At 36.7% G+C, this 14529-nt stretch overlaps 1 protein-coding gene across 3 annotated transcripts in view; it reads left to right on the top strand.

Moving 5' to 3' along the window:
• The window catches only part of SCN9A (sodium voltage-gated channel alpha subunit 9), a 165553-nt gene that overhangs the window by 74030 nt on the left and 76994 nt on the right, over window positions 1-14529 (top strand). For all 3 annotated transcript variants that reach the window (XM_027055575.2, XM_053215223.1, XM_027055576.2), the window contains 5 exons: window positions 114-323; window positions 7867-7930; window positions 9428-9569; window positions 12082-12288; window positions 14116-14403. In XM_027055575.2, the coding sequence (XP_026911376.2) occupies window positions 114-323; window positions 7867-7930; window positions 9428-9569; window positions 12082-12288; window positions 14116-14403 (911 nt within the window). The remainder of the gene's footprint in view (window positions 1-113; window positions 324-7866; window positions 7931-9427; window positions 9570-12081; window positions 12289-14115; window positions 14404-14529) is intronic.

The following is a 14529-nucleotide window of genomic DNA, read 5'->3' as shown; positions in this document are numbered from 1 at the left end:
AGGTCCTTGATTTGATGTAATGCATGAATTTCTAGAAAAGCTCATGTTTTGTTTTTATTTCTCATTCAGAGGCTTTATTTTATTATGAACACTTTTCTCCCCCCTGCATTCAGGCTTGAAGACCATTGTGGGAGCTCTGATCCAGTCTGTGAAGAAGCTCTCTGACGTCATGATCCTGACCGTGTTCTGTCTGAGCGTGTTTGCACTGATTGGGCTGCAGCTGTTCATGGGCAACCTGAAGCATAAATGTCTGCGGGATCCGCTGGAAAATAATGAAACATTAGCAAGCATCCTGGATACCCTTGAAGAAGAAGACTATAAAAGTAAGATTGTCCCTGCAGTTGTTAAGAGGTTGAAATAAGATTGTTCTCTTTCAGCCTGGGTGGCTCAGTCGGTGAAGCGTCTGACTTCAGCTGAGGTCATGATCTCAAAATTTAGTTCATCAGAACTAGTTCTGTACAAACCATATGAGTTGGTCTGTGCACACAGTCTCAAAGTCTGCTTAATTCATGAGTATATTTTAGAATATTTTACAAAAAAGCCCAAACTGCATGTTTTCTGAACAGTTGTCCTCTAACACAGCTCCTCTTGCTGGAGCTATTGACGAATTTGGGTGAGAATGAGACCAAGCAAGTTTGTGCTTTCTGTCTAATACCTGCAGTGTGTATGTCTGATATTGCCCATATGAACCCATAAACCTTACTGGATAATTGGATCCAGAGGTGGGGGGTTTGGGGAGGAAATCAAGACACCTTCCAAGTGTATGTAGCTTTGACAGAATGAGATCAGAGAGTAAAGGTCAAGATTCTCCTTGTATTATGAAGAGTACATATCATTTTTTTTCTTTACTAAATGTGTATTCTCCCACTCACTGGGGAAGATAAAAGCAAATAAAACCTAGCTAATATAGTAAAAGGATGTAAATAAAGAAAACAGAAAAAATTATTGAAGCCTAAAATGAAAAAAAAATGAAGGTTTTGAAGTAAAATATTTAATGTATAATTCTTTACTACCAATGTTTGGTGAGGAATTTAGCATGTTTTCCCTTCCTTTTTATTTTTACTTATTTTTTCAGTTTCTGATTTTGATTAATATGATCTTAAATGTTATTTTCAATTTCCAAAGAATATCTAAGTTATATACCATAAAATTAACATATCTTATGGATAATTGTTGACATTTACAATTAACAATCAGTTTACAACACTTACTTAAACTTAACTGTTTTTTCCTCGGATCACTGCCAGTTCTTTTATTTTGAATCGTGGTCCTATTTTTGAGTTCGTAATCTGAATGACTTTTTTAACCTCTGGCATTACTTCAAGCAATATTTTTCAAAATGAGTAGGAAGAGCCTTGAATTTTGCAGTGTATCTTCATATTGCATTTATTACAAATGAGTGAAATAACATCTTAGTGAACAATGGAATTTTACACCAAAACCTTCTCCCTTAATTCTATACATTATTCTTTATTTTCTTCTGAAATATAGTTTTAGGGAGAAAATGTTTCTCCCTAAATTTGGTTTCCTCACTTGTTCTCTGTGTCATAGAAGCCAGGTCTCACTGCAGTATTTATTTGGATATTTATGTAACAGCATGTGTTTATTAAGTGCCCCCTAAGCTAAGCATTGTGCAACTTTCTGGCACAGAAATAAGCTCGCCTTTCACAGAGCTTATATTCTAGTGGGAATGAAAAACTAAAGGAAGGCAACAGACAAATAAAAATTATTGCACGTTATAATAAAAGCAATGCAAAGCAAATAAATCTCAGGGGCTGAGATACCAACTAAATGAGAAGACCTTTCTGAGGAGATGGCATTTAAGTTACCAAAGTGAAGATCTAAAGGACAATGAGAAGCCATAAAATAGTGTAAGTTTTGGTGAGAGTGTGTGTATGGGAGCTACTACTTGAGTTAGAATGAATAGCATGTAGGAAGGTCCTGAAACAAGAAAGAGTATTATGTGTTTAAAGAATGGAAGAGCATCAGTATGGTTAGATTTTAGCAAAAATGGGGATAGAATAGCAACAGATAGAGTGAGAGAAAAAGGCAGGGGTCAAAGCACGAAGGATGTTTGAGCCCATTGGAAAGGAGTTTGGTTTCATTTTAAATGCAGTGGTTTCAATCATTTTGTTTGCCATCTGGAGTACTGATTAGGCAAACGGGGGGTGGTAGTCTAGAATAAGGAAAACCATTTAGGATGTTTCTGTCATTCTGAAAGAAAACATTGTGCCTCCATCTAGAGTGGTGGTGGACAGTGAAGAGAAAAGGGTTATGTCAAGATAAAATCTATAGAACTTGCTGATGGATTAGAGAAGAGAAGAGGGCTTGAGGATATCTTCTAGGCTTGTGGCTACAGTAACTTTTGATGGGTGACAATGGGAAATGAAGGAAGTGTAGGCAGGATTGTAGATGCAAGTTTTTACTAACCAGTTAAAGTTGAGATGACACTGATACATGCAAGTGTAGAAAAAAGTAGACAATAGGGATTTAAGCATGGAGATCAGAGGAACTTCCTGCTTTGGAGATAAATACACTTTGAAATAATCAGCAAACAGAAAGGATACGTACATGCATACACACATCCTTCTGAAAAGCTCTGATGTTTATAAGCAGGTTAAGAAAGGGCAACTGGATTTTTCATGCAAATTTGGTGAACTCCAAAACCCTAATATCTGGAAAGCAGGCAGAGAAGAAGACCCAGACAGGACACAGAGAAGGAGCAGCCAATAAAGTAAGAAGAAAACAAAGATGTGAACAGTGAAGCCAAGAGAAGAAAGTTTGAAGAGAAGGGAGTACTTGTGTTGAATGATGCTGCAAGATCAAGGATTAAGAATGATGGAGATAAAAGAATATGCATTAGCTTGAACAACATAGAAACTGTCAGAGACTTTCATGAGAAAATTTTAGTGGAGTGGTAAGAGCAGAAGGTTGGACTGAAGGTGGTGAGAGGGGTAAATAAAATGCCAGAAAGAAGAGATGACAATATGTGTGGACAGTTCTCCCAAGAAATTTGGCTGTAATGGAAAGCAGAATAATGGAGGAGATGTCTGGTACTTTTTTAATGGCATATTTTGATAGGGATGCTCTTCTAGAGGTAGAAATGAGTGAGTAGTAAAATATAGATGAATAATTCAGGAGAGAAGGGGAGAAGTCAAGTTCTGGAGAAAGTGAAAGAGCAAAGAGAAGAGATATCTCTACCACTGAAGCTAGAGGAAAGGTGGAGGGGCAGGCTGCAGACTTATCAGAAGAGGATTAAGTCAAACCCAGTAGCTTTCATTTCCTCAGAAAGGTGTGAAATGGGACCATTGGCTGGGAATGCAAATGAGAGAGAGGACATTCTACAGAAGTTTTGAGGAGAATGCACTATATGGTCATCCTAAGGAATGGGACATGGAGTCTATTTTGAGTTGCAATTTGATACCAGAGATCATTTACTTAAAATGCAATCATTCACTTGGGTGTGAGAGTTTCCCCAATAACATTCAGCCACTTGGGCAAGTATGCAGAAGGTAGACATTAGAGTATGAGTCGGGGTAAGGTTCCACCAGGTTAGTGTGATAGACTGATAGAAATACTTAGAAGTTGAGGAAATTGTAAGAGAATGATATAATGAGTGTCTATGGATTCAAAACTGGACAAGGAAAGAAGTGAACCCAAGAGTTGGTTGACAGGTTTTGAGAAAGTGGTGAGGTAAATGAATTGGAATTCTTGAAGAGATAAAAGAATTGCAATGGTAACGGCAGCCTACATAGAAAGCCTGAACATATTCTGAAAGTGTTTTCTGGGTCTACAGTGAAGCCCCTTTGGAGGTGCTTTTAAAATTTGTTATCAAATAAAGAAGGCCATGTTTCAAACATACAATCTATAGATTTCCTTTGATGCCAAGCATTGTCTACTTTCACGCTCCTCAATCTTCCTTCTTGCTGCTACAGGTGAAGGAAAGGTTCGTGTGCACAGTTGGAAGCCAAATTTCAAGTAGCTATTGTACGTGAATGTTGGGATAAAGAAACCTCTATTTTCTGAATGTTTGACATTTCATAGAAAAGTTCCTGGAAAAGCCACAGTGTCGGTCTGCACTTCTACCAGGGCTTTTCCTGTCTTCATCTATGGTGCTTTCCTTGTGGGGACTTCCCAGAGTTCAGTCTCCCAGAAGGCAGTGTGTCAATTGCAGGCAATCTGCCTCTACCTGATCCCCAGCACTAGCTTTCTCAGAGTTAACTTACTATTGCCTCTTGGTTGAGGAAAAAACTCTTGAATCCAAAAGCCCAAGTCATACATGGTTGCTACAAGCTGTCTTTCTGAACCAGGTTGGATAAAACTAATCATAGAATGTTTAGGTCACCAGTATGTTTTACCATTCTGTACCAATCTGCTTTTGACTGAATATTGGTTCCAGATTTTAAGTGTGTGAATTTTGCAATTTTCTATTTCCTTTTATCCCCATGTGACTTTTACTGTGAGGTTGAGGCTTATCTATTACTATCCACAATCTTTGTTATTGTACTGCATTATATTTAACAACTTTAATGAGATAGTTCACATACCATAAAAATCCCCCTTTTTAAAGTATACAGTTCAGTGTTTCATAGTATATTCACAGAGTTGTGCAAACACCAGCACTAATTTTAGAATAATTTTATCTCCCTCAAAAGTAACCCTGTCCTCAGAGTACCTGAGTGGCTCAGTCGGTTAAGTGTCCAACTCTTGATTTCGGCTCAGGTCATGATCTCATGGTTTGTGGAATCAAAGCCTGCATTGGGCTCTGTGCTGACAGTCCAGAGTCTGCTTGGGATTCTCTCTCTCCCTCTCTCTCTGCCCCTCCCTTGCTCCTGCTCTCTCTCTCAAAATAAATAAACATTAAAAAAAAAAAAGAGAGAGAGAAGAAACCCTGTACTCACTGGCGATCACTGTCCATTCCCTCGACCCGCAAACCCCTGACAATCACTAATCTACTTTCTGTCTCTATGGATTTACCTATTCTGAGCATTTTATATACATGAAATCATACAGTATGTGGCCTTTGTGTCTGGCTTCTTTCACTTAGCATGTTTTCAGGTTTCATCCCTGTGGCAGTAATTCATTTCTTTTTATTGCTAAATAATACTCCCTTGTATATATATACTACATTTTGTTTAAGCATTCATTAATTGATGAATGTCTTTGTTGTTTCCACTTTGGGGCTATTGTGAATAATGCTGCTATAAATATTCATGTGTAAGTTTTACTGTGGACGTATGTTTTTATTTCTCTCTGCATTACGTTTTCCCTTTACATGTTAACCTTAAATTCTCTTGAGGCTAATTATTCCAATAATGTAATATCTGTTTTTGTGTAGGGATTATTTTAAAGTGTTCTGTAAGGCCAACGTGAACTACTGCCATTGCTTTACCTTTCATCATTCTTGTACTGACATTCTTGTACTGACTTCCTCATTCTGTTCGCCCTGCCCTGGGACAGGCAACTCTAGATCCTGTTCTTTTTCTTTTTTAAAAAACTTTATTCTGAGAGAGAGAAGGAGAGACAGCGAGCACAAGCAGGGGAGGGGCAGAGAGAGAGGGAGATAGAGAATCCCACGCAGGCTCCATGCCGTCAGCTCAGTGCCTGATGTGGGGCTCAAACCCACAAACCCTGAGATCATGACCTGACCCAAAACCAAGTGTAGGCCACTTAACCAACTGAACCACCCACTAGATCCCATTCTTATAAAAACTCCTCAGTGATTGGTAAGCGTGAGCCAGCGTAACTTTAAAGGATAGTTCTAAAGTAATCCTTCCATAGTCAAAATGTCTTGGAAGCTTATGTACAAAAAACTCCATCTTAATCTTCTCCATCCTCATTCTGCCATGCCCACCCTACCTGAGCCAGAAGAGTTTTTTCAAAAAAGTTGTTCATGTACATTCTCCCCTAAATTTTCACTTCAAACTAAGAGGCATTATTGTTTTTTGTGCATAAGACAAAGCAATGTGGGAGTCAGTCGATTAATCTTAACTGGAATTGTGTAATAGTTTAATAATGATCGCTGCTGTTCTTTGAGCAACTGTGGATAGAATGTGAGGACCACTGTATTAAACACTTTACATGCAATATCCTATGTATCCTATTCAATATCTCTACAAAGCAGGCATAGTGGCTAACCATTAAAGTGGTAAGATAGTTCACCTACATAGGAAGGGGTAGAAGCAACATTCAAATCCAAGTATGTCTAACTTCAAAGTCTTTCTTCCACTATCACTCCAGACGCCTTCTAACAATTACATCTTTATTCCTTTGATTGGAGCCAAATAGGAAGCTTACCCTTATTAAAAAGAATAGATATTTTTTAATTCTTCATACCTTTACTGTGCATGGCTGGATTGATTCCTGTCTTAAGAATAAGCTTTGATAGGGGTGCCTGAGTGGCTCAGTCAGTTAAGCATCCGACTTCGGCTCAGATCATGATCTCACGGTCCGTGAGTTCAAGCCCCGTGTCAGGCTCTGTGTGCTGACAGCTCAGAGCCTGGAGCCTGATTCTATGCCGCCACCCCCCCTTCTCTCTCTACCCCTCCCCCACTCACACTCTATCTTGCTCTTCTCTCAAAAATAAATAAATGTGAAAAAAATTTTTTTTAAAAGAATAAGCTTTGACAGTAAATGAAGAAAGAGATTATAACACCCCTTATGCCTGAAAATGGACACAAAACATACCATGAGGGGGAAATATGCATTCAGCTCACTGCCATATCCTCAATATCAGGAAATTAGTAAGCCCTACATAATTATTAAGTGGTGAATAAATGAGAGACTTTCAAAAGACAGGTGTATCCATTTATAGTATTGCCTTGCTGACTTCACCACTTCTGGAATACTTTGGGGCTCAGTTGGGGGCTCCCTTCCTTCTCTTTTCTTCCCTTCTCTTTTCCAGCTACACTTTCTCTTTGGGTTAACTCCTCAGTTCCCATGGCTTTGAAAACTATCTACCTGACGGTGACTCCTAGCACATTCTTGTGTCCTCTCTCCCACCACACACTCCATCAGCAAATCGTGTCCACTCTGTTTTCACCGCTTTCTCTCCATATCCACAGCTGCCCTTTGAATTTTAGCCACATTGCCTCTCCCTGTAGTCTCTTACCTCCTATCTCTGCTTCCACACCTGCTCTCTTATTATCTACAGTCCATAAAACAACCATAGTGACATTTGAAAATGTTGATTATTATCTCATATTGCTACCTCTATTACTTCTAATCATACTTAAAATCAAACTTCTTTTGATAACATACAAAGGCTTTTGACCCCTGCCTTACTTCTGTCACATGGTTCTCTCCACTAGCCTGTAGCCAGGCTGGCTATCTTGTCGTTTCTTCCATTCACCAACTTCACTTCTGCCTCAGGCCCTTTGCTCCTGGTTTTCACCCTGCCAAAATATCTCTTCACCAGGGTCTTTGGATGACTGGCTTCTTTGCAGAATTTAGGTCCCAGTTCAAATGTCATATCTTTAGAAAGGTCTGCCCTGACCACATTTTATCACATTGTCTTATTTCCTTTAGGGCATTTATCACTATCTAAAAATACTTTGTATATTTATGTATTTACTTGTCTTTCTCCATCCCCAATTTCCATGCTTACCTACATGTAAAGAAAGATCCATAAAAATAATGATCTTGTTTGTCATGTTTTTATTATTTTATTCATTGCCTGACCCATAAGAAGTTATCAATAAATATTTGAGAGAGAATATACAAGAATATAATAAATAAACAAATGAATGCACATTGCCTAGGACTGGGCCTGAATAGGTGCGAGTATGTCTATACTAATTTAACTTCTGTATCACTCTTAAAGCTTACATTCTCTAATGTTATATTCTTCAATTTCTTCATAAACAGAATATTTTTATTACTTGGAAGGATCCAAAGATGCTCTCCTTTGTGGTACAAGCACAGATTCAGGGTAAGTAATATTTGTTTTGTTTTTAGTCTAAAGGCTACAAAATAAAAGGAAAAGCATAATCAATAAGTTTTTTTTTTATGAGAAACTTTAAAACATTTATAGTTAGTGCATACTTCTGAAAGCAAAACTTGGGGGTAGTGCTTGAATTGAAATAAGATACAAGTTGTATATATATGTATATATACATATATATATACACATATGTATGTATACATATGTGTATATATGTGTGTGTATATATATATAATTTTCTACTTTCTTAATACATATGTGATATATATATATACATATATATGCATATATATACATATGTATATATATACACATATATATGTATATATATACATATGTATATATATCACATATGTATTAAGAAAGTAGAAAAATGTATTTCTATATGTATATATACACACACACATATATATTAAGAAAGTAGAAAAATTACTTCTGGAAAATTGGCTGGATAATTTTCAAGTCTTTCTTCTTTCTGGAAAAAAGAGTGATAGAATCAACTTTCTTTCTTCCCAAATTCTACTCATTTTCCAATCAAGAATGATTCATAGATGACTGAATGCAGGGACACTTTGGCCACTCTAAACAAAAGGAACCCATGGACTTGGGTAAAGATATTTTAAGAATCTCCCATCTCTACAAACTACCTATCTTGCAGTTTTTCCTATATACCAAGTTCATCTCTGTTCTTGCTCTCCCCCGCCCAGATATTTGTTCACCAGGCTCTGTGTTCACTGGGAACATTAAAAATAAACAAATAAGGTTGCTGCCCTGCAAGACAGTTCAGAACACTGTTCAATGGCATCACCATACAAGTCTAACAATTTATTTTATTTTATTGTTATTTGTTTTGAAGCAGTTAGAAGTTTATTGAATACACCACAAGGGAACAGTGGGCAGAACAGTTGAGACTGCCCAGTCCACCGATTTTAGAATGAAAAATATAAAACTACAAATCTTTATGAACTTAAATAATTGCTCTATTTTGGCTATTTTTTTTATTCAAATTCACTCCAAGAATAATTTGGAGGAACCCAGTTTTGGTGGAGGCCTATATATCAATATTTCTGATGCAAGAACTATTACTTGGTGCCAGATGGAATTTCCAGATTTTGATGAGGATACTAATAGCAGCTGCCATTTATTAAATGCTTTCTATATAGAGGAACTAGGCTAGACCATTTGTATATATCATCTTCTTTAAACTTAGCAACAATCTTAACCTTTTGAAGTAGGTTTTATCCTCTTCTCACAGAAAGAGTAAACTGCGCCTTGAAGAATTTAAGTAATTTGACAAAGTCACCAACTAGTAGAGTGGAATGGGATTCAAACCCAGTTCCTCCTGATTCCAAATAATGTGTTCTTAATCATTATTCAATATCGTCCCCCTAGAAAGGAACCTTGAATATCTGTTCTGTTGTACTCCTTAGGTTGCCTCCCGGAAACATTCTAACTTGTGATTTTTTTCTTTTTTTTTGTATGTAGTCAGTGTCCAGAAGGGTACAAGTGTGTGAAAGCTGGTAGAAACCCTGATTATGGCTACACAAGCTTTGACACTTTCAGTTGGGCCTTCTTGGCCTTATTTCGGCTAATGACCCAGGATTACTGGGAAAATCTTTACCAACAGGTGAGTGCCAAGAGAAACATTCATTGCATTTTTGAATAGCATAAAAATCTGGTGACTGTTCCTTACCAGACTTTATATAAGATTTTTTTTTTCAATTTAGAAAGGACAAAACTCTTTTGGCTTATCACTAAAATTAGACATGTTTTATTTCCAGCAGTATTAGAGTGGATAAGTCTGAAAATTATAAATTGTTATCTTATCCTTTTTTGGCTTATTTGATCTCCAGTTCATGTCCCCCCAACCCTTTCTGAATATAGCATCCTTTGGGGTCCTAAGTAAATAGCAGGAAATACACTGTCACAGTCTCTTGTAGCTCTCTTGCACACACTGTTTCCTGAATGTGCTGCCCTGCTTGCAATGCCCTAAACACCAGGATCTCGTAGGTTCATCATGCTTTATTTTTTTGAACTCCCATGTACAGTTGCTGTGAATTAAATTGTACCCCCTCCCATTTATGTGTTAAAGTCCTAACTCCCAGCGCCTTAGACTGACTATTTTTTGAGTTAGGGATTTAAAGAGGTGACTAAATTGAAATGAGGCATCGGGATGGGTCCTAATCCAATCTGACTGGTGTACTTAAAAGAAAAGGAGATTAGTTCCTGAGAAACACCAGAAATGTGCCCACCTGGACACAGAGAGAAGACCCTGTGAGCACTCGGTGAGAAGGCAGCCATTGACAAGCCAAGGAGAGAGACCTCAGGAGAAATCCAACAAACCAACCCTTTGATATTGGACTTCCATTCTCTAGAACTGTTGGAAAGTAGAATTTCTGGGGCACCTCAGTTGCTCAGTCGGTTAAGCGTCCGACTTCGGCTCAGGTCATGATCTCACAGTTCGTGGGTTCAAGCTCCATGTTGGGCTCTGTGCTGACAGCTCAGAGCCTGGAGCCTGTTTCGGATTCTGTGTCCCCCTCTCTCTGCCCCTCCCCCACTCATGCTCTCTCTCAGTCTCTCAAAAGTGAATAAAGATTAAAAAAATTTTTTTAATTACAATTTCTGTTGTTTCAGCTTCCCAGTACATTGTCGTGGCAGCTCTAGGAAGGAAATATAAGAATTGAAGACCCAATTCACATCTCTAAATTCTCCTGTCCAAACTCAATTTCTCCTCCCCCTACACTTCCATGCCTTTTTAATATTCCTCAGTTTATAGTATCCATCACTTGTACATTAATTATTAATTCACATGGCCACCTCCTCCAATGTGATCTTTTGGGCCTGTGGGTGTATCTTTTCACTTATATATTCTCAGCACCTGACCCCAGGAGGAAAGAGATGAAAATGATTATTCTGTATTATAAATAAAAAACGAATCACTTTTCTTTGCCAGATTCTTTTGGCCTGTTTTATGTTTACTTCATTTCTAATATTACAAAGGAATATAGAAATTATGTAAACATATACTTCAGAGGAAAAAAGGAATAGAAACAACTTTAAATATGCAAAAAGAAGCTCACTTTTACTCAAAATTAAAGAAATGAAAATTAAAATGAGAGTAACAGCTAATTTTTTACCTGTTAGAATGATGGAGATCGAAAGAGAGATGCTGTCTGGCTGTGACACGGGGAGGTAGACTTACTCACACATTGCTGGGAACCACAGCCAAGTGCAACACAGGAACTTTTATGAAAATTAAAATGAATATACTCATTAACCAAAAATTCCACTACCTAAGAATTTATCAAAGAGAAGAAATTGTGACAATGATAACTGATAGAAAAGGGAAATGAGTAGGCATCAGAGATAGGAGAGAGATATTTTTCGTGTAATTATCTTTTTATACCATTTGAATTTTTTTACTATATGTTGCATTCAAAATGTTTAATACATATTAATTAAAAGTAAATATAAGAGTAGATAAGCAATTAAGATCATTCAATTAGGCTCGCTACTTTGTGTGAACATGATACATCATCATTGATACTTTCTTTATCAGTCAAAGGGACTACAGATACTATCTGCTTCTCTAATTTGAAAATGAGCAGAGTAGCTCCTTTTTGAGTAATTTTCAGACTGCAGATTTAAAAAATCCCAGACTGAGGCACCTGTGTGGCTTAGTCAGTTAAGGGTCCAACTCTTGATTTCGACTCAGGCCATGATCTCATAGTTTGTGAGTTGGAGCCCCATGTCGGGCTCTGTGCTCACAGTGTAGAGTCTGCTTGGGATTCTCTCTGACCATCTATCTCTACTTCTCTCTCTCTCTCTCTCTCTCTCTCTCTCAAAAATAAATAAGTAAACATTTTTTTAATCCAGGATTGTTATTCTTAAAAATAGTGAAGAATCATACCTAATTTGAATACAAGTTTAATAGATTGCTATATCCTTTGTAGTGAAAAAGTGTGTATTTTAAATACTGATTGTTTTCCATGGAGGTGTAATTTTATTCCTTTATATTTTTGATAACATGAGATTATACTGAACTGCCCAACTTCCCCATGCCTAATATGCCATTCAAGTTGAAATAATCTACCAAAAATCTTTGTGTTATTAAAATAATTATTTCCATTTTTCCCTAGACACTGCGTGCTGCTGGGAAAACTTACATGATCTTCTTTGTTGTGGTGATTTTTCTGGGATCCTTTTATCTAATAAACTTGATCCTTGCTGTGGTTGCCATGGCCTATGAGGAACAGAACCAGGCAAACATCGAAGAAGCGAGGCAAAAGGAGTTAGAATTTCAACAGATGTTAGATCGTCTTAAAAAAGAGCAAGAAGAAGCTGAGGTATTATTGTTTGGTGTAAAATTCTTCCTAGAAGTAGAAATCCAAAGGGGAATAGCAGAGGCTCATAGCAGAGGCTCTGTGGCCTTCCCCACGAGATTTTCCTTACTGTATTTTTTAACATAAGCTGAATTTTCATTCTGGGGTGGTCAAAGAACCAATTCTGGATTGAGTTAGAATTGGTATTTGTCTCATTCTACCTTTCCCCATAATCAGCTCACTCCAGCACAGAGAATATTCTAAGCCATTCCTCCTAAACCTGTTATCCATAATTCCTCAGTATGTATAGCATTATGCAAAGTCCCAAAACATATATGATATGTTTCCCCAGAGTAGCAATTGCACACAAAAGCTTAGGGAAAATTATTTAAGTGTTAAAGATAACGGATACTCTATGGAGTAGAAAGAAAAATGTGCATCAATTTTTGTTAACGTGGCAAGAAGTTTTAAGATAAAAAACATGAGATGTTAAGAAAATTTATACTTATGGTTGTAGGCACTTTAGGCTAAGGTACAAATTATTGAGTATTCTTCCTTACTCCTCTCTCCAAGAGAGTACTTCAGTGGAAAAGTTTCAGAAGGTTTGTACCAAGAGAACCAAAAATTTCAATATTATGAAGGAGTTTAAAATTTGTTTGCGGGCACCTGGGTGGCTCAGTCAGTTAAGCATCTGACCGGCTCAGGTCATGATCTCATGGTTTGTGAGTTCAAGTGCTGCATTGGGCTTTGCACTGACAGTGCAGAGCCTGCTTGGGATTTTCTCTCTGCCTCTCCCCTACTTTCACTCTCAAAATAAATAAATAAACTTCCAAAAAAAAAAATAAAAATAAATAAAATTTGTTTGATATTTCAACCTAAATATCTTCAAAATGTCTAACTTATTAGGGGAAAGGTAGTAATATGTAAAGTAGAAAACTTTGATAGAGAAAGATGTTCAGTGCAGTATTTTGATAATATTAAACATCAAAAAGCATATAAATTTTTTAATTAGATAATGATAAGGAGAATTATGATATTTTTGTGCCTTGGAGTATTATTCAGCCATAAAATGATGTGCTTTAAGAATATTATAATGACAGTGAAATGTTTTAATGTAATGCATTAAGTAGTAGGATACAAAATTGGGCATAATATACAAACAATTTAAAAACTTTATATATATATATATGTATATAGGAAGAAATACACCAATTATTTCTGGGTTTTAGGATTGAGTGATTTTTATTTTTTTATTCACAATGTCCTTATTTTCCAAATTTTTACAAGGAATGTTTTAATAATAAAAACTTAATTTTTTGATAAAAGATTAACAGTATGTCATCCAGGATTTTCTAGGAAACCCTTAGAAGTCTCTCATTTTCTTGACATTCATTTTATAATAATTCATTTTTGTTTTCAGGCAATTCAGTTTTCATTAAACTAAGTACCTGACTTTTTTGATAATATTGAGTTAATTACCTGAAAAAGATGTACGAATTTTCTTACTATATGGTTTATGTGAGATTTATGTTACAGAATTACCTAGTAAAACTTTTATAAATACCATTTTAAATTGTTTTACCATAAATATAGGAATAGTATATATTAGTTTAATGCCAAAGTAAAATGCGGCCTTATCACAATGCAAGAGAAGCAATAAATATATGCTTTGTAAGCTCTCTAGTTACAATACAAAAATAAAAAATAAAAAAAAGGCATGACTTCATGCACAAGGGACATGATTACATGGACAGTGTAATTAAATTCATGGTAGAGAGGTGCCTACCCCATAATAGAGTTTCCCAGACTTTGGAAATGACTTACCACATGTGTGACCTCTTGGTCCAACAGGCAATCGCAATGGCAGCAGCTGAGTACACAAGTATTGGGAGAAGCAGAATTATGGGCTTCTCTGAGAGTTCTTCTGAAACATCCAAACTGAGCTCTAAAAGTGCTAAAGAAAGAAGAAACAGAAGAAGGAAAAAGAACCAAAAGAAGCTCGCCAGTGGGGAAGAAAAGGGAGACAATGAGAAATTGTCCAAATCGGAGTCTGAGGAGAGTATCAGGAGAAAAAGTTTCCACCTTGGGGTTGAAGGTCATAGGCGAGCACGTGAAAAGAGACTGTCTACCCCTAATCAGGTACCACTGCAATTGTCAAATGCTTATTGCCAGGGCTAGGATTATAGAGCAAAATGTGTTACCTTGAGGTAACAGGATCTCAGGAGAGGAGAGTGAGTGACTTCACTGGTATATTTTTAGGTAAAA

This window comes from Acinonyx jubatus, chromosome C1 (genome assembly GCF_027475565.1).
Source record: "Acinonyx jubatus isolate Ajub_Pintada_27869175 chromosome C1, VMU_Ajub_asm_v1.0, whole genome shotgun sequence".
In the NCBI taxonomy this organism is placed as follows: Eukaryota; Metazoa; Chordata; class Mammalia; order Carnivora; family Felidae; genus Acinonyx; species Acinonyx jubatus.
The sequence above is the reverse complement of the archived record's forward strand: the minus strand, read 5'-3'. Positions and strand labels throughout refer to the sequence as shown.